Consider the following 27,990-nt stretch of genomic DNA (forward strand, 5'->3'; position numbering starts at 1 on the left):
CTATGGGGCTGTTTCAGCAGTCAAGGCAGGTATCTGATCTAGGGGTTTTAGTGTGTTGTCTGTAAGCGGGGCAAGCTGCTGAGCGGGATGAGAGCACAACTAATGTGACACTAATGGAGTTTTAATGTTTGCTTTTACTTTATTGCAGATGCGCTGTAACTGGAAACTGTTCTCCAAGTCTGTGCGCAGAAGTTCAACTTAACAAATGGTAAGTTGGTTTTTTTGTTGTGAAACCCTCCCGTAGTCGTGAGCTGTGCAGTCTGTGTGCGATGTGTCGGAGCAGAACAACCACATGGTACTGCAGTACAGCCCAGGTTTTACACAGTGAGCATCCTGATGGGACCTTCCACCTTGAAAGCACCAACAAAATTTCCCAAGGCTGCACATTCATGATTTGATGCTGCAGCCTTCGTTCTCAGTGTTCTGCCCAGCTCCAATTGCATGCGCAGAGAGAATACAAATGTAATCTTTGTGAGTAAAGGCCGCGCTGCATGGGAGAAAATTGGCTCTCATCTGGCAGGTGTTGTGCCACGGCGCTGCTCACCTCCCTGAGGACCCCCTCCTGGCTGTTACTGATAGCAGTGTTTGCCAGGTGTGAGGGCAGAGGGGCAGTAAATGGGAGTTTCTGGGGAGTTCTTGTCAGGCTGTGTTTGTCATACAGTGTACGTTCCATCAGCCTTTAGGCGAGCAGTCAGGTAAAGGAACTGTGCCTGTGAGCTTTCTCTGTTTAGAAAGTAATCCCTCCTTGTTTGCTGCTGTTTCTGAAAGGTGGAGTCTGGAGCTGTCTCTAATTCTTGCATTGTTGAAGAGGAAAAAAAGGTATCCTCCCTCTCAGAAAACTGTAAGTTGTTGCGCTTTGTTTTCCACTTCCAGGGTTTTAAGTGGGAGGAAGGTTCTGCGTGTCCTTAGTGTTAGTTTGTTCTCAGTGGGGAGGGGGAAATGCTTGGCAATAGCTCTGCCAGCCCACGGATGCAAGCAGCAAAGCAAAGAGCTGCGGCTGCTGCAGTGCTGCTGTCTGCAGGGAGAAGGGCTGGGAGCTGGTGGGGGCTGGGGAGGTGTTCTGGCTGTTCTGAGAAATGTGAGTGCATTCTAGCAAATCGGAACGGCAGGCCTAAAAGTACAGAACGGGTTTGAGGATGGTTTTTTTGGCGTCTCCCGTTCAACAGGGCTTTGTGCTGCCGTGTCTCTTGCTGCCACCTGGTGAGCTGAGCTGGGAAGACAGCCCAGGTCGCATTGCTTACATTTAGTTCCATGGCAAACATAATGCTGAGTGCTTAATAGAAGTGAAATACTGGAGGGATTTTTGCACGGTGGTTGTGTTTGAGGGGTAAGGAAAATAGAGTTTTGTTGTTTGTGTGAGGGGCCTCTATACGATATTCACTAGTTAAAGCATTGCTTAGAAATGTTAGGAAACTCACTGTTGGCTTCTGTTAAATTTATGGCTAGGGACAGACTTCAGCGTGGCTTTCTATAAAAACAAATGCACTACTCAAAGCTGGTTTTCTATTTTCCTTAATCCCATGAAACCATCACCACAGTCATTTGTACTGTGTGTGTCGCTGTCACTTTCAGTTTGGATTAACACATGTTCTGCAGCATTAGCATTTGCTGACAGCTAATTACTGAACAATGAAAGAACAGTATAAGCCACTTTTTTTTACAAGGCAGTACTTCAAAATTAGGTTTGAAAGTTTCTCCTTTCTATGCTGCCATAAGCACAATGCTAACTACCCGCTGATCATAACTGATGTAAGAACATAGATAGAGGAGGCACAGTCATCTTCTGCCAAGGTGCTTAAACTGTGCAGTGTGACTTAAACTGAGCACTTGCTGCTTTTTCAGTGTTAGGAAGGGAAGACAGACAAGAGTTTTTACCAGAGAACCTGCCTGGGGCTTTAGAAAATGCTTTCCATCATTGCTTGTGGCTTTTTGTCATGTGAAGTTAGCTCTGTAGTTCAAGAAAACAATTACGCAGGAGTTTGTAAGAGGGGAGGTAGTTTTGTCTGGGTCAAAAGAACAAACAACCCCAAGGCTTAGGACTAGTAGACAAGATATATCTTTTATTATACAATAAAGAACAATACGTGCTGTAAATTAGGGCAAGTGTAAGTGCAAAAAGCTTACTGAATCACCAAGAAGGCCTATTTGATTATATATTATTCTTCTACACACAAGAGTAGTCAGTATCTGCATAAAGCATGTTACATGTCCTTCAGTTTGTTTTAAAAAGAAAACAAACAGCCAGGTAACTGTCTTCTATTGACCGACAATTGCCAGGAGCAAACGCCTGTAATCACCGCTTGTATCACTTGCTATCATTGTAGCCAAAGTCTTCTGGTACATTTCTGTGAACTTCTGTTTAATTTGCACCAGATCAATCTGTGCAAAGGAGAAAAAAAAGGAAGAGTAAGACTTAAATACAAAGTATGATTTTAACTCCTAGGCATAACTCTGCATCTCTTTCCTCATATCAAGTACAAGCCACAAAGTTGCAGTGTGCAACTGATCAGCTCTGCACTGCGTACAAGCCAGCTGGTCCTTCCACAGCTGCTCCCAAAGCAGAGGCTGGCACTTATTCCTTGCTTTGTTAGCACAGTAGTATCCTAACTTCATACAGCTGAAGCTGAGATGCTTTTCTGCTACATGGGCAAGCAGCCACAGTAGGGAAGGAAGACAAGCAGTATTGCCATATAGCCAGAGATACTTAAATTATTATACGAAACCTGTCTTCAAAACAAATTACTTGGTTCACCTAAAAGCTTTACTGCAATGCATGATTTCTACAGCTGTGAAAGAGGGACTGCATAAAAAGGCAGTTAGGGAGGACAGACTTCACAGGTAGTGGAATGCTACAGAGGAGAAAGCTTCTTACCTCGCTGCGAGTGACTATAATTCTGATGAGGGTAGAATCATCTGTGCCAGCTCCTTTCATCGCATGATAAAGTCTTTCTGCGAAAAAGGCTGGGCGATCGAAAGCGCATTGCACTGCAATAAGGGACATTCTTAGGATTAGTTCCAGTACTGTTTACTGATACCTTGCGGGATCAGTTCAGGATTTATACTGCAGGCAGCTGCAAGTAGCTGTCAATACAGATTCTGTTATTCTGGATTACAGGAACTGCTTTACAAAGCTGGGTTTATTTTGAATCTGAGCAAATAGACAAGTTGTAGTTACTACCAGTTAACTTTTATGGAAGGGTTTTTCACAGGTGGCTGAAACCTTCATTCTCAAATAGGTTGTTTTCAGTTCTTATCCTTACACAGCTGGTAGCAGCATGTGAGCACTTTTACTGGTGTTCCACTGCTAGACTCTCAGTAACAAAAGTACAAAAGTAAATAGTTCTCATTCACAAATAGCTGCAGAATGTTAGATTTTTCACTGTTTCTTTTATGTGATCCTCAGAGGTCATTTTTTTCCTGTAGAACTTTGGTAGATTATAATCTGGGAAGATCTTGTTTAGTACAATAGCTTTTAATCAGCTGCAGCTGCAGAAATGCCATCAGTTTGGTAAGCAGTGGTAGAGCTGGTGTGCAGAGAACTGGTTTCGCTACAGTAACTCATACTGATCCTATCAGTAAGTCATAATACATTTGAAATGCTTTTCTGTAGGTCAGCAGGATTAGTGAAATCAGAACGAGTCTTCTCTTTTGGTGACGTTTTCCATAGAAATGCTGAGCTTTACAGGGGTAGGTGGTGGCAGAGGATTGGAAAGTGACCTGTGCCTAAAAGTAGGTTTGTGCTGGGTCTGAGCTCATGTGTGAGGTGGTTCAGCTATCTCTGCCACAGCTCTATTAGTGGCACTGGCTTCATTTTGCAGGGCTCTGAAACAGAACCACCAGTGGTAAGCAGCGTCCCTTGTTTCTGTGTAGTCGCATGACTTTCTAGACAAGTAGTTTCTACGTAACCTTTGCTGGTTTCAAGCTGACTTTGCCAAGCTAGATGTCTGTTTCCTCCAAGTAAGTGCAAAGTGAATAATTTGAATAATTGAAGTAACTTCTGTAGTAACAGAGTCTCAGATTGTGTATTCGTTTGCCAAACGGCCAGTGCTGAATTGGATTCTTCTTCAATGACATTTAGAAAACTAATTCTCAAGGGATAAGGGTAAGGAAGAAGGTTTCACTTACAAATAGCCTTCAGGCCACGTTCCACGTTCCCAGAAAATTCTCGATCGATGCTGCTTGCTAAATCACGATTAGCAATCTAAAATAAATGAGGTTAACAGGTGGATCACAAAATGCAGCAACATTTGGAACCTTAATTCATTTGAAGTCAGTGAAGAATTCCTACCCTGGCGTATGCCTCAGCTGTTGCTCTCAACTGGGGGAAACTTCTGCTTGCCAGAACCATGTTAAAGCAAGATTCATCCGTCCCAAGTTTTCCTTCACCTGCTTGGTAAAGACGCTGAGCGTCTTCCTGAGCTTTTTGATAATCCACAGTTTGATTCTCATCCCGGTTACCCTAAAAGCAAAGATAGCAGAAGTCAAATGAAGTTGCACAGAGAAGTTGTGCTTTTGCTGCTTGCAGTACAAGCCCCAAGCATGTATCTCCAAAGCGTGAAGCAGGAAGGGTGATAGCAGTTAGAAATACGTAACATTGCTTTAAAGCTACTCTTTGGATTAATATTTCTTTGAAAAAATACAGCTGTGGCCCAAAACTTTGTCAGTAGGGCATGGGTTAAACTGTAGATATATGGTGTGTATATATATATGTGTATATATATTTTTTTCCACATATAGCTTCACCTATAGATCTCACAGTTCTAGTCTTTTCCAGGAACTGCACTCAATTCTCTAATTTGCTTAATAATGAAAGCTTTCTCTTGATTTGTTTCTAGGCTTCAAGTTGCAAAGAACCTTCCTAAACGAACTAATGAATTATCTTTCTGAATATGCACACCTGAAATATCTCAGGTCTTCTATTATATTTAGAATTGCTAATTTCAACTACGAATGCCTCCAGAAAACACTTACTGTAGTTGTAATATGTCATGTAGGGCTTATGTGACATTTTACGTGCTTTGGGGTTTGTATTCTTGCTGCATGGATGGATGCTGCTAAATGTATTGGCTGAGTAGGCTAAATACATGCTCTTAAATACTATTGTGCGTCTGTAGCAGTGAATATAATATTTAAATGATGTGGCTGTCAGTTGTTGTACTGGATTTATCGAAATAAAAATTAGCATGAGCTTCAAGCTTTGCTTTCTTGTGGATTTTGATTTTGTAACCCAAACACCTGGTGAATGGCTGAACTCTCATAAAGGTAGAAGCAAACAAGATAGAGATGTAGAAATTCAAGGCAGATGTATCAGAAGGATGTGGGAAGTTGCACATACTGTGTATTTCTTCCTAAACGTGGTTAATAGCAAGTTACTGTTCTTCAGCACAAAAAGAGCCCCAATAAATAACATGAGATAAGCAGCCTTCAGTGTTCACAGGAGTTTAGTGGTGTAGCACACATGGAATGCTGACTGTCCGATGGGAGGGCTACGATGTGACTTGGAAGGTGATGTTTTGTTTGTCTGGGGGGACTCTCACAGATATTTTATATGCTATAAAGGTTATCCTTACAAAATTACCCAAATAATGTTATGCAAAAAAAGAAAAGCACCTGGCTTTAACAGCAGCGTGGAGCGCTGCTTGCAGCATGTGCTGTTTGATTGCATCTGCTCAAGGTATTTACACAGATCTTCTGAGGGGAATACAGAGTGCTCGATTAAGTCACTCAGTCTGTCATGTAGATAAGAAGGAACTCTTCCTTGAGGAGGGCTGAGGTGTTTTGTTAGAGAGGAAATTAGTCTGGGGCTGATTTCTGTCTCTGGCTAAGCAGGCAAAGGCAATTCATTTATGGAGCAGGGATGGATGTATACAAGGAATGCACATGCGTGTCTTAAAAGTAAAAATGAAGTCTCACTTGACACATAGATACAAGTAACCGCTCAAAGTGTCCTGAAGTGTCTGCTCTGATGTCTTGTTCGATGTCCCTTCCAAATTCTGATTTATAGCAGTTCACTATTTCTCGTATTTCCTGGTTTGTCCTTGTGCACAGGATCTCTATCAGCACTCTCTCCTGCGTGCCTGCTCCCTGTAGGCAGAGCAAAGGAAGGCATAAATACAAAGCACTACCAACTTCATTTTGTTCAATTGTAAAAAATAAGCAGACAGCTGTTATTTTAAAAGATAATACAATTGCTATTGTAAGAACAGTATGGTAAGAACAGTATTCTAGTGGTGTGAAAGCACCAAGTTCACAGAATGCTTAAAATGGAATGAAGATTTCTGAAATGCTTGGTTCTGCACTGGCTTAAAATAATACCCTGAAACTGTATGTCTACTATGGCTGCATCAGCCATAGGTAACAGAATGTAGGTCTAAGGAAATGAAGAAATTCTTTGGTAACCTCATTCTGAAGACATACTGGAGGAAGGGAGAGCCTTCTGATAGCTTTATGTGTGTAAATGCCGTTTTGATCACTGTGAAGGTGTGTTTCTTATTCCAGAGGTGTCTGGCTTCTTTGCATGGGAGACCAGCAGGAACTTTTCATAGCTGCTTCCCTCTCCTCAGGATAGAAATTAACTGGGGGTTCTGAGTACAGGCATGTCTGCTGGCATGACCCATCTCTGTTTGAGCAAGGATTATGTAGGGGTAGATCTGTGTGAACCTTCTAAGTAGTACTGGAATTTAATTTCTTTTTTTTTAATGGTTGTGTGGTTCTTGCCCCCACTAAAGCCAGATCTTCATTTGTGCTCCATGTTCTTTAGAGATCTGTATTCCTATCTGAGTTAAGTGACTTGTTTCCAGTAGTCAGCCACCCGCTAGCTGCTGCAACTCAAACAAGCAAGGCATTCAGGTAAGTTGGACACACACCAGTTTACTTGAGTTAGAAGGTTAAACCAGCTGGCTCACCTAACCCCTAATGTGGACTTAACACCCAAAGAGATACTTGCATCCCCTGACCTTAAGAAAATACTCTTTCCTTGTTGTCCTGTTAAAAGGAGGTAATCTAAAACTATCACTTAGTAGCTGGATTGCTTCCTGCAGGAGGAGGCATGCAGCGTCAGGGTAAACAGTGCTTACTGGTTAGAAGAACTCTGGCTCTTGTTAGGTTCTAGCAAAAGGAACAACCAAGAGAGGGGCAGAGAATAAAATTCTATCCTGCAGCTTTCATCCCCTGCTGGACAGCTGCTGCAAACCGGCCAATCCTGCAGTACCAGCACACGCAGCAGGAAAGAATTCTAATCTCAGCCATCCCTAAACTTGCTTTCCATCACAGGATCTTTCAGCAGAGCAGAGATCGGGTATTTTGTTTTCTTGACTGAGCATTTTTAGGTGGTTTTAAACTATTTTGTACACAGGAGAACCATACCTTCATTGCATGACGTAAACTCCAGGCATCGTAGTAGGTTCTAGGCATGAAGAGTGCTAAAATCAGTTCTTCCACGTTTCCACTTAATTCAGACTTCAGGTCTTTAATTAAATCCTGTCCAATCAGAAACACAGAAAGGGCATTATTATATAACATGGTGGCTAGAAATCACTTTGACACATTGTTCAAGAGGCACAAATTTACCCCCACCCCCAAATTAGAGCAGCTGATGGTCTTTTCTGCTTTTGTTTGCTACAGTACATTACATTGTTATCCATGTCCTGAGAATCCCTAACATCCACCAAAAGCATGGCCATGTTCCCTTCTTTGAGAATACTGGCAAAACAGACAGCAATACACATCTGTAGCTGTAGTGAATGGAGTGCTCACTGAGGAAGGAGTGCTGACTTCAGTTCCTTCCTACACCCAGTATTTCCAACCCTCCAACTCCCGTTGCTTGCAGAATTGCTCTTCGTATCTTAGATACAAACCAACAAGTTCAGCCTGATGGGGAAAGAGCCAATTTTTTCAGGGGATGTTCTAGTTGGATATTATAACAAATTTCTTCTCATAAGGAGTGGCTGTGCATGGGAATGGACTGCCCAGGGAGGTGGTGGAGCCACTGTTCCTGGAGGTGCTCAGGAGATGTGGGGATGTGATTAGTGGGCACAGTGGTGACGGGTTGATGGTTGGACTCGATGATCTTTAAGGTCTTTTCCAACCTTTAATTGATTCTGCGATTCTTACAGAGCAGTGCTACTAAGCAGATAAAAAGGTAAGATTTCACCACAGCAAAAAGCACAGAAAAGAAATGATTTGAAAGCAAGTGTCTGCAGGACAGGCTCCTTTGGAAAAGAACCTTCCATTATGGATCATAAAGGAGGCGACAGGAGTAGACACGTGTCTGCAGTTTTCAGGTGAGCACAGTTACAGCAGTAATGGTATGGAACTGAGTTACTCTAGTGGGCTGACCCCTAATGGTCATCACCAATTTCTCTGTTGGCTTTTTATATTATAAAAAGATATTTCAGCACTAGAATTTGTGCACAGAAAAATCAGGAGCATCAGACAGTAAAACACTTTAAATCTTAATTATTTTCTAAGTATCAACTCAGAAAAGTTACGCTTTGCTGAGGGACCTTGCCAGACTCCCCTGTGCCTTCACTTCTACCAGGTATCAGAGCACTTAAATACCAGATGTCTACCTGGTATGCAGTGAAAAATATCACCCAAAGAGGTGTATTTAATAAATACCCCAAGCCATTCTCCTGGACTAAAATGCAAGTAGGCAGTTACACATCAGCTGAAATGATGGTTTTCGTTTACTGAGCATACCTTGCCGTACATTGTCTTGAAAGCTGCCTTGATTTGTTGCCTTTGATCATTGGAGCGGTTAGATACAACATCAATGATAGCCTTCTCATCAGTCCCTTGGAAACAGAAGGGCAGTGTGAGAACTCACAATAATCCATCTAAGGCAGTGCGTTTTATAATCTCACATCTTGGCATGGTTATATAATAAATGCATGAATATCATTTCAGTCTATTTACCAAATTTTCTTTGTAACTTAGAGTCTACTCAATTTCCCAAGTCTCTTATGGTGTGACTTTTGAAAAGCTTATGGAGAAATAAATATATTTATGGTTAGATACAAACTGAAGCACCAAATGGCATTAACGCATTAGAAATGTAAGTGCCTGTTGCTTACTTACCAAACCCCTTCATAGCTTTGCGCAGAATTTCTGCATCCCTTCCAGCATCAAAGTTTGGAGCAGCTTGAATTGTGCCCTGAGTATACTGAACCATTGCTGCAGGCTGAAAACAAAAGCCACGTGTAATTAGCTATCCTGTGCAGCACACATTCAAATTAAAATCGCCACTTAGGAGTGAGCACTTCAGAAGGGGGAGTCACTGAATGCTTTGTTTCATTCATTCCATTAGTTGGCCGTTTTTCTCTGACATGAAATCAGGGTGACAGTTGTGTTGAGCAGCTCTGGCCTACCACTGCTGCAGTGCCTTTATGCAAGTGTACGTGATGACCATAAGAGATACTGACCAATGGTTTTGTTTGGGTTGTATTGCGAGCACAGCCAGGAACTCAGCAGTGACTTCACTGCTGCTTTTACAGCAAAGGAAGGTTTGTCAGTGTTAAACCATTTGATGACATGGTACCAATTCATACCCTTCCATATCAAACTCATTGAGAAATGCTGTATTAAAATGCATGTATGCAAATATACGACAGCTTACAGTTTATTACTTTCAATTAATTATTCAAATTACAGAGTAAAACTGAATCCTATTGAAAGCAATGGCAACAAATCAATTACTTTTCTGTGTGGCTGAGATGGACACTCTTTTTCTTTTTCCTTTTTTCCCTTTAGCACAAAGCCCCTCTGAAATACTGTGATGGGCAACCTGAGTGCTGCAGGGACATTCAGGATTGTATTACCTGAGTAATTAAGATTGGTTATAAAAGAGCACACGGCACATACCGGACCAGGCATCGGTGATGGTGCTTGTCCACCAGGATAGCCTACTGAAAATGAATTAAATAACAAGAGAAACAAGTTAATTATGTTTCTTCTTCTTATATAAATGCTACCTAACCTGAAAATAAAACCATTTGTAGACCTGGCAAGTTACAGGTCTACCACAGCAATAACCTGTTTGTTAAGTAACAAGGCCTATAACTGAAGTTCTTGCCATTGAAAACAATGGGAAGAAGCAATCACAGAGCATTCGGGTAGATACGTTCGTGAGGCACTTCTAAAAATGCTAAATCTACCGGTGCTGTGAGAGCTGGAAGGATCACCCCTTATTGAATAGGGCTGTCCTTGACAAAAGCCAAGATGATCCACACAAATGAGGAATGCACATCCCATGCTCTCTTTCAGAGTCATTTGATTAATGTTAAAATGCCTATGGCATATTAACAACAAATGCTGAGAATTTGTTGGTGCAAGAACTGAAGAAATCTCATTTCTTGTTCAAAAGCATCGTGAATACAAAAGATGCAGCTACTTTTTAAAACTGGTATTTTATTTTTATCTACAGTGTAGATTATTATTGTTTTAATAGCAGCCTTAATTATTATTTAGAGTCAGTGGAGCAATCGTTAAAAGAAAGTTTGCTGCTCTGGATTTCTTGCAGACGCAACTGATGTTCCAGGACAAAAATGTTTTTGATGGTAACTGACTATTCAAAGCATGAAGAACAATGCAGTAGTTTTAAGCAATGGCGTACATCCTCCTTTCCACCTCCCACATAATTCCTGGGATCTCTGTGAGCACAGATCTGCTCAGGTTCCTGAAAAATATATCCATTTCTCTGAGATGAGCAGAACTGGCAGATATCTGTTGAACGTGGCTTCCAGTTTAATGTTTCTGGTCAGATAAGTGCAGTTTGAAGAAGGATAAGCAGCTAACCAATTACATCACAATCATTAAGCAGTGACAGCCAAACCCTTTGGATGCAGCACACACAGAGGTGATTCTCATCTGCTCTTCACTGTTCTTGTCAAGAAAGGTGAGAGGACACATACAGCATACAGACCTCAACAGCTAACAGAAACAAAGGTAAGGGCCTATTTTTTTTTTCCCTTTTACTATCTATCTTGGGATCTCTTGGTTTAGCCTTGGATTCTTGAAGTATCGTATCTATGGCAGGGAAACATCCACATACCTGGAATTTGTGCTGGTCCACCTCCACCATAGCTTTGGGCAGGAGGCTGGGGATAGCCACCAAAGCCAGGGCCAGTGGGAGGCACACCAAACCCAGGGCCTGTTGGAGTTAATAGCAGATAACACATTTTAGCATGCAGTGTTTCATAAGTGGTTTCTGGCACAACATGAACCAGGGTATTGAGCTGCACAAGAGATGGTTTCTTTTCTCTCTATCTGTGCAGTGGTTCACAACCCAAAGCCATCAAGACTCTGCTATTAGCATGCAAGGACTTGCTTCTAGGTAGCAATCTGGCTGTCTAAACACTGCTGCCTAAATTGATCACTGAACAATCATTTGCTTTTCTTTTCTACTTCTCCTAAGTACAAAGAGTGGTTACAGCAGAAATATCTCCCAAGGGCTGGATCTTACCTCCAGGATAAGATGGCATTCCTCCAGCTGGGGGAGCTCCAGGGAAGCCCCCCGGGGCAGGGAACCCCCCTGGGGCAGGATATCCTCCTGCCTCTGGATACCCAGTGCTTGGTGGTGCTGCAGGAAAGCTCCCTCCTCCTGCTGGTGGATATCCTCCAGGAGCAGCAGGATAGGTGTACTGCCCAGCAGGCGGATAGACAGACTCCTGTCCTGTGGGCTGAAATACAAAAAAAAACCCACAAGATGTCTGTACTCTGTTACGGGCTGAAAATTCAAGCTACTAAAATGTCCATATATGTATAATAACGTGATTAGGTTTGGCTCTTAGGAGCATCAGCAGCATTCCCTAAGCCTGGACATGGGCCTTCTGGCTGGGTCCTCTGGTGCATCTCCCTAGCAGCAAAGTTGAGCTCAAAGGTTTTCCTCAGGTTTGGCTGCCCCAAGATCCCCACCACCGCATCACTGTGCCCAGGGAGATCCCCTTCCCTAGCAGTGCAGTCTAACCTTGTTCAGCCAGACTCAACAAAAAGATTTTAACAGGATTTAGATTCACAAATCCAAAGTTAGGATCCCATAGGCCTGCTGGGATGACTATCAATATTACAGAAAATAATTTCACATTGACTTCTTTCGTGCTATTTCCATGCTAGAAAACCTAGCATGGCTACTCTGGCATCTACACAGTCTTAAATTCATGCACTGAAGACTTTAGATGCTGGCCTAAAAAATAATCTTAGTATCTTTTGAGTCAGAAGGGACCATTAGATGTCATGTAGTCCAACTCCCCTGCAGCAAACAGGGACAGTCATGAGGGTTCAGCAGAGCCTTGAGCAGGGAAAAGAAATCCCAAAGTTAAGAAAGTCTGGCTTCTGACATGGTCATGTCCTGACTTTGGTGTTTCAGAGGGAGTCTGAGTAAACTTTGAAGCAAAACAACTGGAGAATGTACTGAGTATACTTTGAGCTTTTCACTATTTTATGGGACTTAGGCTGAGCTGCATCTTAAGTCTAGTCAAGTACTACAAAAATAGATTTCCCACAATTACATTATGATCAGTGCCTTACTAATTAAAGCACAAAGTTGTACCGAGCTTAGAAAAAAAAACACTGCAATATCAACCATAGATGATACATTCCAGCCTTCCAGTTTCACTGGACTTTTCAGTCCATTCAGTCATGAACTGAAGGTGGGATAAAGTACTGTGTCTGAAGGACTGGGGGTCAAAGTCAAGCTAAAGTGTCCAGTATCATCAGAAAAATATTTACTCGGTGTTGTAGGGAAGCTGGGTTCTTGAGCTTGGATTGCAAGGCAGCTTTACTCCTGAACGAAATGGCCAGGATATGAGCACACAAGTAGTTTGGTAGACACTGGTTCAGACAATACCTCTGACCCTGTACCTAAAGACCCTCATAGTTATTAGAAACTACTGGCACTTAAAAAAAGCCACATTTGCTGAGATATGTATATGGGAAAATGTATGAGGGAAAATGTATACGTATATGGGAAAATAAAACAAAATGAAAATGACTCAAAAGATCAAGGCGTAACAAACTGAAGAAGCAACCACCCACCCTTCTGGAACAGCAGGCAATATTATACATATCAGACTTCCTCCTTGAAATTCATTTGAGACAAATGTAAAGTCACACTCAGAGATGGATATATGGCTTAAAAACAGCTGCTGTTTACATGCACACAGAGCACAGTAAGACGGGATATTGACTATAAATACACTAGGAATGCAACACAGGTAAAAGCCATACTTACAGGGTAGCCAGGGAAAGCAGGGTAGCCGGAAGGGGGATAACCTGGGTATGACATTCTGGAAAGAAAAAGAATTCCCTGTCAGGCACTACATACATAAATGTACATATACATGAGTGTGTAGCTGCCACTTGCTGGCTAAGTAACTGTGACATCACTTGAGCAACTTGATAAATACATTGTGTTGCTATAAGTACTCACCTGCACCCCTTTACTCACAGGAATAGCACCTGAGAGGAGAACAGTTCCTGATCTGTCCCACAGAGAAGAACCATCCGATAGAAATGTGTTGCGGTTGTGTGGCATCCGATAGAAATGTGTGGCTGCGGTTGGACTTGATGATCTTCAAGGTCTTTTCCAACCTGAGTAATTCTATGATTCTATGATTCTATGTTGTATCTTTCACCTGCTTTTGGCTGTTCTTATGAAACAGATGCCTGCACCAGAACCATTTCAAAGATGGGATAATGGGGTTTAGACTAAAAAGTTCTAACTTCTTGAATAACACAAACCAGAACTGATGCTGTTACAAGGATGACAGCAGGACAGCTCAAGCACGGGAGGACCAGGGTAGTTCAGCAGCCACACGTCTCTTACTTTGACCTTTGAGTCTCTATGAAGATCCTGCACTTGTCTGACTCCAAAGCATAAGAAATGACTCAGTCTTTCTTTTCCTGATGGTAATGACGTGGTGCATCCTGCAGAATTAAACTGCGCCCAGTGCTGGTCAGTGCACCGTGAAAAGGATTTGCAAAGATCTAACCTTTAATCCAAAGAGCTCATAGAAGCATAAGAAGATAACACTATAGATGAAGGTTTATATTAGCATAATGTAAACGTGCACGTGTGACGTACAAAAAATTGAAGGTCATGCAAAACTTTTTTAAGTGTCTGTTTTCTGAGCCTGCAGGCCTTTCAGCGACTGTTCTGCCAAAAAATGCCTCCGTGAGGCATTCCTGTCTTGCATAACTGAAGAGGGAAAGAGGCGGAGGAGTTGCTGGGTGGGGGCAGAACCCACCTCCATAGCAGCTCCTCTCAGCCCGGGCGTGTTGTCTCTTGTGCAAGAGCTGCTGGCTGGAAAGGGAGGGGATCTGTTTCATCTTTTTTTAATCCTTTAAAAATAAGTGAAGCTGCTGTTTCAGAATTCATGAGCAGGAAGAGCGATCTGAGCCTCCAGACAAACACTTTGTGCTGATGGAATTCTTTCTGTTATTTCAAAATATGATCAGCCTGATGCTCAAACAAAGCACCAAAATGAGGAAGCATCCGGGCAGGAGTTCAGCTCCCAATGTACTGTCATTCAGCTCCCAACGTACCGTTTTCCCCCCGCATTACTCCCCCTGCATTCCTTCATGTGTGCAGATTTCTGTTTCCTGCTAATAACTGTTTCAATCCTTTTTTTATTTAATAGAGGGCCGGAGGATTAGAAGCAGAAGAAGGCAGGGACTGGCTGTTACTCATTGCATGTTTATGAGGCAGTACCCTTGCTGCACAACTCAAGATATAAAAATGAAAGGTAATACAGTTACTGAGCATTCACATTCCTAGGTATCTGCAAGCAAAACAAATGGATCTGAAAGCTGTCTGCTTGCTGTGTTAAACCACTCTGACTTACTGGGGGAAATGGTAAAATTCAGGGCAGGTTTGTTTGAATGAGAGCCAAAGCAACCTTGTAGAGAAGTACAGCTACGTGACCTCGCAGTGATCAAGCAGGAGCACGGCTTCGGGGGCTTTCATAATACAGGGAGAAGAACTGCGTGAGGTGTACTTGGAAATCATAACCACAAACACTTGAATCATAAACACTGCTAATTGCCATTTGTTTCCCTCAGAGGAAGCACGTGGCTGATAGCTGTGCAGTATTTACTACTGACAGCTCTGTGTGTTGCCTTTTCATTCTGGCTTTCAACACATTTCTTCCGCCACTTCTGTTACCTAACCATGGACTGCAGCTCCCTTCAGGAAGAAGACAACTGCCAGCGCTTCCTTTGGATTTCAGCATCACTCTTTCCACTCAGTGGGAAAATACAGTGTCAGCAAAACTGGCCATTACAAACCTCCAAACAACTTTATGCTCCATGTCATTCAATCAAAGTCACACTGTTAAGCAGACAGTAACGTGAAGCCTGTGAAACGGGCAGGTGTGCGCAGTATCACATCCCCTGCACTCACACTGCTTTTGTAAGGCGGTGAGCAGCCAGTGGCTGCAGATCAGCTGTTCCAAGTTTAATTTGTATACAAGTGTGACCCAACAATATTTCATCCGTACTAAAACATACCAGTTTTTAGACTTATTGATGAGATACTTAATGTACAATGAAGTCAATTTTTTCAGCCGTGTCCCCCATTTGCTGTCAAACAAATTCTGGCACAAAAGCTTTTTAAGATCCTGGTTTCCAACGCCTCCTTTGCAAGGGAGGCTGTATTTCTGATCATCCACCCGTGCACACCTGTGACGTACATACACTGTTACAGTGCTTAACTCTTTCCTTGCTGGCACCGCGTTGGTTCCTGTTCTGGGACGTGGGTAACTACTAGTGTGTTCGGGGCCATGTAATCACCCGCTCTAGCAAGACCCCAATTGCCGCTTCTTGTGTTTGTATCTCAGGAGAGTGATGGCGTTTTCTTGGTAGGACGCAGAGTGGTGCAGGGGTCAGGTAAGGACTTCAGCTTCGGTTCCTGCGGGCGCTCTGCAGCTGGCTGCACAGTGCTACACGGCGATCCGGGCTGCCCCGACAGCAGGGCCCGGAGCCCCTTCACAGCACACCGACCGGACAGCGGCGTGTACTGAAGCAGCTCTCCGCGTGCACCCATCTTCCAGGAGATACGCGCATTCACAACAGCAGGTACCTGATGACGGACCGCCTGCTCCTGCACCGAGCTCAGCCTGAGGGCCGCGGAGCGGAGCAGAGGCCGCTCCATCCCATGTAGCCGACAGGAGGACGGGCTCTGCCCGGTACCGATACCGACCCACCCTCAGCGTCCCGCAGCAGAGCGCAGTGCGAGCCGCCATCCCGGGGCTTCGCGGGCCTTTCTCGCCGGATTCACAGGTTCGGATGTTTTATTTTTGTTCCGGGGATTTGGGATGTGTTTGACTCCGGCCATGTAACCCGTAGCGCGGCGCAGGCAGCATCCCGCCCCTGCCGTAGCTGAAGGACTCCGCCCGCGGCCGGAGCCGCCGCCCGTCTCGGGGCGGTCACGGGGCACTTCGGGCTGTCGCCGCAGAGCCGCGGCTCGCTCAGCCGGCCGCCCGCGCGGAGGCAGTACCGCTGTCGGCACCTGCCCCGAGGTGGCGGGGAACCTCGTTCTCGCCCCCCAGCGGACCGCGCCCTCCTCCGGCGGGGCACCTGCCGGCCGCCTCGTCCCGCCGCGCCTCGTCCCGCAGCGCAGCCCTCCCGCGGGGAGCAGCCGGGCCCGGAGCAGGGGACGCGGCCGCTGAGCCAGGCTGATCTCCTTCCCCCTGCCCGCCCCCAGGTATCTCACCTGAGGGAAAAGCGCGGAGCCTCCGGCCTCTCTCCCGCAGCTACACCGCAAAATGGAGGCTGTGGGGCCGGGAGGAACCTGCCCCGCCCCCGGGTCCGCCCCGGCCCGGCCCGGCCCCGCTCCGCTCCCCGCGGGCAGCACCGCCGCGCCCAAGAGTCGGCCGGGCCGGCTGCGGCGGCTCCGCTAACGTAGCGCCCCGTCACCCAGCCGTCCGGCCTGCCCCGGCCCCCTCAGGGCCGCGGTGCGCCCGGCGCTGCCTCGGAACGGCGAGGAGGTACCTTCGGGGACGGCAGTGCCCAGACCCGCAGCCCTGCCCCGGGGCACCGTCCCACGCGGAGGACTCCGGGCCTCTGAAGTAGAAAGTCCACACTGCAGTTTCCCTTTGGCACGTGTGCGATTAAATTCAACCCAAACACGTGTGGATGTAGGTCAGACTTATTTTCCAGAAACGCATGAAGCTTTAGATGGAGTCCGGTAGCTGGCAGGCGGTGAGCCGTGTCGTCTGGACCACCAGACCCGTGCAATGGCCAAGTGGACCCAGAGCAGCTGCTCCTCTCTGTGTGTGACTTGAAAGCAAGATGTAGGTCCCCAGAAGGCACGAAGGTAGGGCTGTCCGGGCTACTACAGCTCCTCTCCCTAGAAACACATCTAAATTATGGCAACTAACTGCTGTGGGAAGTGCACTTGGTGCTTTGTTTCTATTTTTAAATCTACTGTTACGTTTATTCATATTCTATTCGGAACAGACACCACACGCGCTTACTTCTTCCTTTACCCTATAGCGAAGTATTTGTAAGAGATTCTAACCGGCCCTATACACTTCCTGAAGGATCCGTCTCTGCTATTATGCAGTGGTTAATTGCCATTAATCAAAACTTCTGCATACTTTGTTATGAAAAGCGTGTGTTAGCAGTTCAGACACCATTCAAATGCAAGCAATCTTCTGCTGTAACCTGCTGTGGCATTTGAATGCCAGTTGCCAAGTGAAACCACTGTTCTCTGTGCCTTTAAAATAGCAGTTAAGTGCAAGCAGCAGAAAATAGGTCGGTAATAATTTACCACGCTTATCCACTTCAAATGGAAAGCACCTAAAATGTATAAAAACTCTAATAAATGACCTATCTTCATCAATATTGGGCTTATACCTGCTTTGTTTGCCCAGAACGTGTCACCAACAGCCTTAAGAATTTAATCCTCACAGCGTTTTTCAAGAGACACTTCCAGCGTTATGTCTTCTATACTTCACCTCTGTTAAGTCCATTTCTTTCCGCACAGGTATATATCAAAACCCCTGTTTCCACGGGGCTCAAATACCTTTATAAAACACAATTCTTCCTCTTCCATTTAGTGGACTGTTTGGGTTCGAACTATTTAGGAAAGAAACCATCTGTATTCCCAAACAAATGGAAAAAGAACAAAACCCACAACCTTCCCACAGTTTCCAGTAAGCTTTGAACCATGGGTCAAAGTATAACAAACCAGCAGGATACTGCAGTGATCCAAGTCTGTTAGGTACTAACAATATTTGCCCTGTTACACTGCCTTGTGACTGCGGTAATTAAAATGCAGATAGTCAAAGTTAGCTGTTGAGTAAACCTTCCCTAAGAACAGAGAGCAGAGCAAGCACAAGTCACCACAAAGGGATGTGTTTGGTTAGCTGCTTAAATGGGAGTAACTACCCTGTGAGTCATGTTAGGACTCCACCCACCTTAGTCCAGTCATGAGAGTTTCACACAAGGCTCAGGACTGCCATCAGAGTCTCTAGTTCTGCTGGGTGGAACCGCTCTAAAAATACACTTCATCCTTACTCAGAGTGCACAAGGAGAGCAGCAGGTAGTCCTGCTAGAGTACTTCAGAGAGCAGCGTGTCCAACCATTTTCTGCACTGACATTTTAATCCTTAAGATTAAACAACCCATCCCAGATTTGTTACTAATAGATGGCGTATGTTCACAAAATCATACACTAAAACATTACTTCCTCTTCAGTGTTCTGCCAAGAAGCTTAATTGACTCAGCTGACAGTGTAGACTTATGACCTTCATCCCAGCATTTTGGAATAATCAGCAAATGAAATTGTAATTCTATCAGCAAGGATTTCAAGCATCTGATTGCAAACAGCGAATTTTGTTTGTCATTCTCAACAACACTGAAGTTTCTGTCTTATTTCCATTTTCCAAGGCTTAAGCCAAACACAAAGATGTTGTTCGTGTCAAGGGTGAATCACGGGACACAGTGGATCAGGATGACGCTTGGATCTCCATGGAGGACATGACAAGAACCCTTAATTAAAATAGTGAAGACGGGAGTTAGCATGACTGATGCTAAAGAACTTGAAAGTAAGTGCAAAAGCCTTATTGGAAAGGGTGTTTGTAGAATTCAGCTAGGTTGGTCTGGGTTAGTTCCAAGTTTTTTCTTGACTGAGTATGGCACAAAAGTTGGGAACGAACTAATGGTACCTGCTGATGGAACTGAAGTGTCACCAGCCATGAGAGCAATCCAAACCAGGAGAAACAGGGAGATCATCATAACATCTAAATTTTCTGATTAGAAGCTGTCACAATACCAGGTCATACATTTAAATGGGTAATTTCCATAGTAACTTGGAGTTCAAATGACAACAGTGGTGATTAGAATTGGTGCTCAGTCACAGTAAGTGACAGACACCAAGAGGCAAACAAGGAATTTATAATGGGAAAGCATTAGTGTGCTCTTATATCCATTCAGCTACACACTGATGCAAGTCTTTATCAATAAGAATGAATGAAATTAAGATAAAAATGGGCAGCTAGGTGATGAAAGCATAGATAGTGCAGCAGAAGAGAGGATACAGCTTATTATGTTTAATGCAACAAAATGAAGGCTGCTTCTGTGATGGCTATCAGTAACAGTGTACAAATACCAGGAAGAACATGAAACAAGCTTCAGTAAGGACAAAGGAGATATATTTAGGTGTATTTAAAACAGATTTTGAGATATGCTTTGTCAAGACAGGAAAGAACTGGAATTGTGTTCAGGAAGCCCCTCCTAATGTAAAGTTAGTGGATGCAGGCATCCAGAGAAGATGGCAACAGTACAATGGCTGTTAAACGTACCAAAATTAGCAAGACAAACTTACTTTGGTACCCAGAGAAACACCACATAGTATTAACTGTTTTATTCAGTCACATGAATTTAGAATGTCAAATTTTAGTTGCTTTTTAGCTTAGCCAGAAAATTAACACCGGCACAATGCAGTCTGCAAGGGCTCTCTTTGGACCTTAATCTAATCCTACAGTCACCATCATTACCAGAATTGTTCTGTGCATCATCAATCCAAAGCACTTTACAGAGTCACGAGAAACCTGGCTGTTACACACCACCTATCCAAAAGCCTCACCTGAAGAATCACCTTCATGCTGCCTGCTAACCTTGCAGCACAACAAAGCACACAGGGAACTTAATTAATCACATACATCCAATTTTCATTGTGGTACACAACCTGTTGTTGAAACCATAATCAGCGAAGTCATGCTCTTGCAATTTTAGGAAGGTATTTCTATTTAACAAAGTTCATCCTGCAAGTATCGGTTTTGGTAAGCAGCACAGAGTAGTCTCATGTGCTTGTGGGTCTTATACTCTCTTGCACAGAGGCAAACAAGCAGTTTTATTACACTAGGAAGCTGTCAGAGCAAAGCATAATGACATTATGCTCGTTAAACTGCAGGTTGTCAGAAGTTGCCATCCATGCTCATCGGAAACAAAGCGAACACAAGGTTGCCTTGCCTCATCATACTGCTGAGAGATGCTGTGGTGAAGCTCCATCCCAGTGTTGCAGATGACTTGGATTCGGTGTCTGAGAAGGCCTGATGCAACAAGGTGAGCTGATTTTATGTACTTCTCTAACTTTTCTAAGCACACAGTATGCCCAAAGAGAATAAGGGAATCATTTGTAACTGTAAACTTTGGTCTGAATATTATGTATATTGAGGAAGACATGTTTTCAGAGAGAACTTTGTGCTCACGTGACAACTCAGAATCAGCTCCGTCTAAGCTAGGAGGGCGTTAATATAATTAAATACGATACATGCTGTACACAGAAGCATACTTGGAGAACTGTCTGGACTATTTAAAAGATGATTAAACCAGACTCTTAAAAGCTAGACTTTGTCAAAGCTGTTTGGAGTATTGAGTTGTAAACAAATAAAAAAGGAAAAAGTCCCCTAGTAGGTCCAAGATCTCAGTGATGTATAAATAATAGCAAATCAGAGCTTGAAATCCTTGGTGGTGTTTCTCGACTCCCAAGCTTTCCCCACTGGATTTCCTAAGCAGTTTCAAGGTTTTAGATACAAGATCGCATAAAATGGATCAATAGAAGGCCTTAAGTATTCCCTGTCCAGATTTTCAAACTCCAGAGAAGGAAATGCTTCTTTCTTCAGCCTCCTAATGATGATACAGCCTAGGCTTTACAACCAAGCAAAATGATACGCTATGCTACAGTTTGGTTGCAACATTGTCCATCACAAGGGTGGCCATGGAAGCTTGAAAATTCTTGTTTCAGAGCAAGGTTTACAGTACACCACTCACTCAGTACCAGCACGGATGGAATCAAACATACAGTTTTTGAGGGCACCTTTTATTTTTCTGCTCCAATTTGTTCTGTTTGTTGCTGTACTGTCTACCATACAAGTCAGCCTACAGACTGCGGGCTTTTCTGATACCCTCACTTTGCAGTACATCATTCTGCTCAGGAAGACATAACAGTGACATTAGTCACAGTGTATCATCATTAGTCTTCAGGTACTTATAAGGGCTGGCAAACTGCACAGTACTTTTTCTATTGTCATGATCACAAATGGATATTCTCGAACTTTGCATTTTGTGCAAAGCAGTTTCCTAAGCTGTTTAACTTTTAATCTTTCTACATTAGATCTTCCTTTGCATATATTGTCTTTCTGAGATTGGCAAGAATTTACTATAAAATGAAGAAACGAGGGGAAGAATATTATGCTTTTCTTCCCTCTGCTTATCGCAGTAGTTGAGAAAGGCTCATCCAGCTTTGCTGCTTACTTTTCCTCCACCTATTTCAAGGTTTATTTAAAAAAGAACATGACCTAAAAACGTAAGTTATGCAGCTCAAGTTCAAATAATGAGTTTAAAGAAGGGGAAACAAAACATTGAACTAGTTAAAAAGAGCTGAGCTTAAACACGTTTAATGCTCACAAATAACTTTCAGAAATGAAGTCTTTGCTGTGCCTTCAGTTTTTATGCACCTTGCCCTTGTGATCAGAACTTAGAATTTAGCACTGAACGGCTCATGGAATTCCCCACAATGGAACGAGTACAGGATTTAGAGATGTGAGCTGTCTCTCATTCTTGGATTGATCTGGCAAATTTTGCACAGAGGTATTCGGGAGGAATGCTGGCCTTGCCAGCTTCTCTATGACACTTTCAGGTCATTTACCAGAACGGATGTGTGCAGAAGTGTGAGAAATGCTCATTAGAACATAAGCATGAATGGTGTAGAAGAGGGATGATACTACTAGTATTAGGGAAAACCTCAGGACAGCCGAACAGACTTCCAAAGTCTGTCTAATATTACCAGCTGAGACTGTAGAAAGTTGCAATTTGAATCAGCTTTCCTTCAGCTGAAATTCATTATGAAACAGAAAATCCCTGTTTGACAATATCTGAATTTTAATCTCAAAGATTCACTGAGATTTTTCTTCTTTTGCAAACATGAGAACTTCAAGAGGAACACTTTTCAAGCCCCTTTAACCACATATTTAGTTGCTAGTTTTATACTTTGAACCCCCTCTTTATGATGGTGTAATTCCATTCTATTTCCTTTCCCAAAGGAACAGATATGCATAGAGCCACTACCCCAATGTAAATGGAATTTGCCATCTCATACCCCAAAGAAGGCCATATACACAGCACCAGTTATAGGCCAGTGGCCATTCTGTAGCTCCCCCTTGGAACAGTGTACTATGTGCAAAGCAAGGTGCCATGATCCACACGCTTTAAAACTTTGAGGAAAAATGGAAAGAAAGCTGCCAAATTTGAGATGATTTGCATCCACTCTAGTTTTCTTTCCTGATTCTTTCAAGAGGATTCACTATACAATAAATAAGAGTCTTCTTCTGAACAGAAGGTATTCTTGCCAATACAACTGAACTTTATTTCAAACAATTTCTTACATTAAAGCTGTATTTTGTTACACAAGTTGGTAAACCCAGAAGGCAAAAGATTCGCTTATTCCATTTTAAAATACTGCGTTCATCCAAACTGCAGGAGTTCCTATTCACTTCCTAAACCATGTCAGGGATTTTCCAGGGAAGTAGAAATGAAGATGTAAACCAAGTCGTTTAGTTAATTAAGTTAAGGTCCGAGGGAATTTGTAACATCGCCATGGAAGTGTGTATCTGCTCACTCTTGAGGCTCTTTGAAGTGTAGGGTGGCAGAAGTTTCTTTATAAACTCAGAAGTTTTTCATTGAGAGCTATCTGTGACTGCGTGAGGTTTGCCAAGTAGGTTACCATCAGAAGGTCCTGAGAGAAAGAAAGAAAAAAAACCAGTCATCAGAAATATTAACGAAGATGAGAGCCTGTTATGGAGATGTGAATTTTTAACGCCTCCTGTAAAGCATTTTACAATCAGCTACTGGAACTATTGTTAGTCCCGAACGTCCTACCCTGAGGAATGCTTCCCTCACAGGAAGAAAGTGTTGGTATTCCTGGAACATGAAACAGCGCTTGTGAAATTTTAACTTTGGGTTCACCAGTATTAACCAGGAGAGTCAAAGGGTGTAAGCAACATTAAAAGTTAGTTGTGGTCTTGCAGACCACGGGCAAATAACAGATTCAGAAACTTAGCTTTCCAAAAATCCGTTACAGGAATAAAGTAGCACAATAAAACCTTGTTTGGGCTCTTAAGTGTTTTGTCGTGAGACAGAACTTCAGGTCAGGCAGAGAAAGCAGGGAAAGTCACTAGTTATCCTTAAGCTCCCTTCTCCACCTTCAGCTCTTAAAACATAAAATTAGAGACAAGAAAGGGCTGTATTTTTTATGACCGTGTTGGTATGAAAAGGTAGTTTTGTTCATAAACAAAATTGTGTCTGTATGACATTTTCACAATTGTTGGCAATACGCTTAGAAATCAGACAATTAACTCACATTAATATTGCTGTTCAGCATCGTCTCAAAGTCCTCTGGTGAAATCTTTGGCACCTGGTTAATAAGATCCATCAGGAAACGCCCAACGGTGTTGTCGGCAGCCACTTTGCCAGACTATGCAGAAGAAACACACTCCGGCATGAGTAAAACTCAGTAATAAAAACATAATCTTATGTCAGACTTATCTTCAGTCTCATATAAAGTCTGCCTTACCAGTACATCCTCTGCGTACTGTAGCACCATACCCAGGGTGTCCTGAATCCTGGCTGAGGCTGACCCCACCTGCTGTAAGTCACTGGACAAGCCGATCACTCGATTAGGGCTAAAGCAGGTCTTCATGATGAGATCCACTGAAAGCAAAACCAGGATCACTGACAAATCTGACTGACACAGAGAGCAGCTTAAAACTTTAACTTGTTCAACACTCTCTAGGATAGCATCAGGTTCAGTGAGACAGTTTCATTCCCCCCAGAGTGGTAATTCTACCAGGATTAATAACCAAACAGCATTTGAACAGTATCACGACAATGGTTAGACCCAAAATAGGAAGAAAGCATTCACCTCCTATCCGCTCTGTGTCGTAATAAACATACTTCACTGTCAGCGGTGTGAACATCACGCCCATAGTTTTACCAGGGACTCCCATTGGGGCACTAGGAAAAACATATATGTTCAGCATGGACACACATCTGAAAGGAAATAATTTCTTTCCATCTCAATGATCTCTGTTAGCACTACAGCATGAACACGAATAGGTTACTCACTTTTGCTAAAATCAGCAATATTAATACCATGTATAACCAAGGACAGGAAATCAATATAGGTATATTATTAACTGCAAATTTTCATCCAAAAACATTCCTAGCTGGTCTGACATTTATCGGTACAAGTGCATGATGAGTTGAGTACTATCTTCTTGGTGCAGTTGACATGCCTGAGGGATGAACTGCCATTTGAAGAGACTAGGCAGGCTCAAGCAGTGGGCCCAGGTAAACCTCATGAGGTTCGATAAATCCGAGTGCACCTGGGTTGTGACAGCCCCTGCTATCAGTATAACCTGGGGGATGTAAGGATGGAGCACAGCCCTGCCAAAAAGGACCTGGGGGAACTCATGGATGTTAAGCTGGACACGAGCAGCAACATGCCTTGCAGCCCAGAGAGCCAACCATATCCTGTCCTGCATCAAAAGAAACGTGGCCAGCAGGGAGTGGGATGCGATCCTGCCCCTCTGCTCTGGTGAGGCCTCACCTGGAGTACTGCATCCAGATGTGGAGTCCTCAGCACAGGAGAAACATAGACCTATTAGAATGCATCCAGAGGAGGGCCACAAAAATGACCCAAGGTACGAAACACCTCTCCTATGGGAACAGGTTGAGAGCTGGGGCTGTTCAGACTGGAGAAGGGAAGGGGAGACCCGAGAGTGGCTTTTCAATATCTAAAGGGGGAGCTATATGAAGCAAGGGGGGCAGACTCTTCAGCAGAGTCTGTTGTGATAGGACAAGGGGAAATGGTTTCAAACTAAAAGAGAGGAGATTTATATTGGACAAAAAGAGGACATTTTTAAAGTAAGGGTAGTGAAACACTGGCACAGGTTGCCCAGACAAACGGTGGATGCCCCATTCCTGCAGACATTCAAGGTCAGGCTGGACAGGGCTCTAAGCAGCACTATCCAGCTGTTCATTACAGGGGAGCTGGACTTGATGACTTTTAAGGGTTCCTTCTAAATCAGATGATTCTAACTGAAGTTCATTTATGCTTTCAGCATGCAGGATGTCACAGAACAGCTTCCTTTTAGAAGATGCACGGTGAGGAAGCAGTATGATTTCTGCTATAAAGACTGAGGCTTTATCCTGGAAGGAGGAGAACTCTTCAGCAGCCACTGGGAAGAACAGTGAAGTGAAGTAGGATAGTTCCATTTCTCTGTATTTTATCTCCGTTAGCAATTAATAAAACTGGAAGCGGAGGAGGGGAAGAAAGACTGACCAATTATGTTCTGAGTGCACTAATACTACTACTTGTATAAATAAATTGCTGAGCACTAAGATGCAGTGAGTAAAGACTAGCGTTCAGTATGATGGAAGTTGGTGTAACATTGATGCTAGCTATACTAATCCTGTGAAGCATCACAAAGATGTTCTGAACGCTGTTGAGGTTAGTTAAGCCAGTTCCTCATCCCCCAGTGAGGAACCAGCTTGTGAAAGGTTAAGGCCTTCAACTTATGTACAATGGTCAAGACATTCTGGTAGGAAGAACGCTGTGATCTCTGGCTCACAGTTATAGTTCAGCTATTGCACAATACTGTCCAAAATGGGACACTGTAGCCTACTACATTTCTTGTTATCCCGATACGATATCTGTTAGTAATTCAGACAGTCCCTGTCCCCGTGTACCTGACATAGGCTTTAATGCTCATGCGTGAGTTCTGGAGACTTGTGTCCACAGTGAGATGGATTGGATTGTGTGCTTCCCGGCTGTAGTACTCGTGGATCAGGACAGAATGCTCTGTGATGTCGTGACCTGTTGCGTACCTTGGAAAAAGCAAATGTTGAAAGATGATTCTTCTAATGTTCAAATGCCCACCATTTGTTGGTATTTAACAGGTCTGTATTCTAAAACCCTGATGTCCAAGCACTGAGTCGCAGACACATAGTAAAGCCTGGTATTTTAACTAGGTCATGTGTAGTTTTATGGCTCTCCTAGAATTATAGGCCGAGCACACACATGCCCCAAACATGGACAGGGTCAGTGTTGTATTACCATCAAAAAGAGCCAGAACAGCTGCCATCAGACACCCAACAGTCAGTTTTTTGTCACTATGCTCTGGGCCAAATCTTTATTTCCTTGTAAATCAAAGCATGCCAAGCAAATTTGGACCAGCAAAGTAGATCTTAAACAAATTAAACACGTCCGTGCAGGAGGCAGGGCTTGTTCATCTAGCTCCTTCAATTGCTCTGCAATTAACTTCTTGCGTGCACAGGGAAGCAACTGCCATGAGAACTGCACTTTGCTATGCCATTACGGGTTGTTGAGGAAGCCAAGAGTTCTGCTCTTGTAGGATTTTGTTCCATAGAGAAGGGCCAGAGAGGATGTCAAAAGACAAACAAGGCCAGTTATCTGTGCACAAACGAGTTCCTGTAACGCCCCATCACAGGTACTTCCACCTTTGCTCAGAGAACACCTGTGTGCTCAGGCTAACATCACTGATTTCCCACCAGCCCTTTGGTACGTCTGTGTTCTCCCTCCAGTTACCGTACAGACTGCATCACCACTGCCTACATTCTAACAGATCCGTGAACATTCCCAGCCTTGTCTGTGACAGCTCTTCTAGACTAACCAACAACGCTCTCAGTCTGCAATAGCATCCATCCCTTCCTGCCCTGAATGACGGCACTTTTAGAACTGCAACGAGAGCTGCAAGACTTCACTGCTGCTTCTGCCTTTCAGCCTGTGACAACGACGGTAGATCTGCGGTATTCTGAGGGACCTGCACAACTGCCCGCACTATCCCGTGGTCGGAGCACTTACCAGCCCAAGATGATCTCACTGGGGGACACCTTTTTGTGCAGCTCGTACATGTTTTTGGCAAACTCCATGTCGACAGCCACCTGGGGAAGGGGACAGAGCCCAATCAGCAGGTGCAGGAGCGGCACAGCCCCCCCAGAGCCCCCCCCACCGCACCTCATCCTCGGACTCGTTGTGCGGGACGGAGAAGCAGTTGGTGACCTCCACCGAGTGCTTGTCCACGGTGCCTGCGGGGACGACAGCGGTTAGCGGGGCGGCGCGGGGGCTGCGTGCTGCCCGCCCCCGGCAGCGCGGCTCTTACCCAGCAGCGTCCCGATCACCCGCGCCGCGCCCTCGTTGCGTCGCTCGAAGCTGTCCACGATAGAGGCGAGCACCACCGGGTGCAGCCGCACCACGCGGCCGCCGGGGAAAGGACCCGAGAGCGCGGCGGACAGCGGCGTGGCGGGCGGCGGTGCCGCCGGGGCGGCGGGCGGAGGGGGCGCGGCGGAGGGGGGCGCGCCCGCCGTCGGCGTAGCGGGTGCGGCCGTCGGGCTGGGAGCCGGGGCGGCAGCGGGAGGGGCAGGAGCCGCAGCGGGAGCCGGAGCCGCCATCTTGCGAAGAGAAAGGGGT

General features: G+C 44.3%; 2 protein-coding genes and 2 long non-coding RNA genes across 5 annotated transcripts; 2 read left to right on the forward strand and 2 right to left on the reverse strand.

The window, feature by feature from the left end:
- Window positions 1-94: 94 nt before the first annotated feature.
- On the forward strand, window positions 95-4,960 carry LOC140253948 (uncharacterized). Its single transcript, XR_011904030.1, has 3 exons — window positions 95-208; window positions 769-841; window positions 4,836-4,960. It is a non-coding gene; the product is annotated as an uncharacterized lncRNA (long non-coding RNA).
- On the reverse strand, window positions 2,039-16,837 carry ANXA7 (annexin A7). Of its 2 annotated transcripts, none has more exons than XM_072340074.1 (13): window positions 16,709-16,837; window positions 13,229-13,283; window positions 11,462-11,678; window positions 11,051-11,149; window positions 9,862-9,902; window positions 9,079-9,181; window positions 8,701-8,795; window positions 7,366-7,479; window positions 5,914-6,084; window positions 4,289-4,459; window positions 4,126-4,201; window positions 2,873-2,985; window positions 2,039-2,379 (listed from the first exon to the last, which is right to left on the reverse strand). In XM_072340074.1, exons 2-13 carry the CDS (start codon window positions 13,280-13,282, stop codon window positions 2,257-2,259), a joined length of 1,377 nt encoding a protein of 458 aa, XP_072196175.1. In that variant the 5' UTR covers window position 13,283; window positions 16,709-16,837; the 3' UTR covers window positions 2,039-2,256. The 2 variants fall into 2 exon arrangements, with proteins under 2 accessions (XP_072196175.1, XP_072196174.1); XM_072340073.1 differs by having other exon boundaries at window positions 9,862-9,905; window positions 16,709-16,836.
- LOC140253947 (uncharacterized) lies at window positions 15,983-26,256 on the forward strand. The gene is made up of 4 exons (XR_011904029.1): window positions 15,983-16,275; window positions 18,888-19,045; window positions 20,413-20,564; window positions 25,622-26,256. It is a non-coding gene; the product is annotated as an uncharacterized lncRNA (long non-coding RNA).
- Window positions 22,848-27,987, reverse strand: EIF3F (eukaryotic translation initiation factor 3 subunit F). The gene is made up of 8 exons (XM_072340075.1): window positions 27,683-27,987; window positions 27,538-27,608; window positions 27,385-27,464; window positions 26,250-26,387; window positions 24,421-24,512; window positions 24,073-24,209; window positions 23,860-23,973; window positions 22,848-23,235 (listed from the first exon to the last, which is right to left on the reverse strand). The coding sequence occupies exons 1-8, from the start codon at window positions 27,969-27,971 to the stop codon at window positions 23,158-23,160; spliced, it is 999 nt and encodes a 332-aa protein (XP_072196176.1). The 5' UTR covers window positions 27,972-27,987; the 3' UTR covers window positions 22,848-23,157.
- Between the last annotated feature and the right edge of the window lie 3 nt (window positions 27,988-27,990).

This window comes from Excalfactoria chinensis, chromosome 6 (genome assembly GCF_039878825.1).
Source record: "Excalfactoria chinensis isolate bCotChi1 chromosome 6, bCotChi1.hap2, whole genome shotgun sequence".
Lineage (NCBI taxonomy): Eukaryota > Metazoa > Chordata > Aves > Galliformes > Phasianidae > Excalfactoria > Excalfactoria chinensis.

Coding starts and splice junctions, on each gene's coding strand:
- ANXA7 (XM_072340073.1), bottom strand. CDS start 13,282: ATGTCATACCCAGGTTATCCCCCTTCCGGCTACCCTGCTTTCCCTGGC. Junction 11,679..13,228: donor CTGCTTTCCCTGGCTACCCT/GTAAGTATGGCT, acceptor TTTGTATTTCAG/CCCACAGGACAGGAGTCTGT. Junction 4,202..4,288: donor CAGCTGAGGCATACGCCAGG/GTAGGAATTCTT, acceptor CATTTATTTTAG/ATTGCTAATCGTGATTTAGC.
- EIF3F (XM_072340075.1), bottom strand. CDS start 27,971: ATGGCGGCTCCGGCTCCCGCTGCGGCTCCTGCCCCTCCCGCTGCCGCC. Junction 24,210..24,420: donor CGACACAGAGCGGATAGGAG/GTGAATGCTTTC, acceptor TTTTGCTTTCAG/TGGATCTCATCATGAAGACC. Junction 23,974..24,072: donor AGTACGCAGAGGATGTACTG/GTAAGGCAGACT, acceptor TCTTCTGCATAG/TCTGGCAAAGTGGCTGCCGA.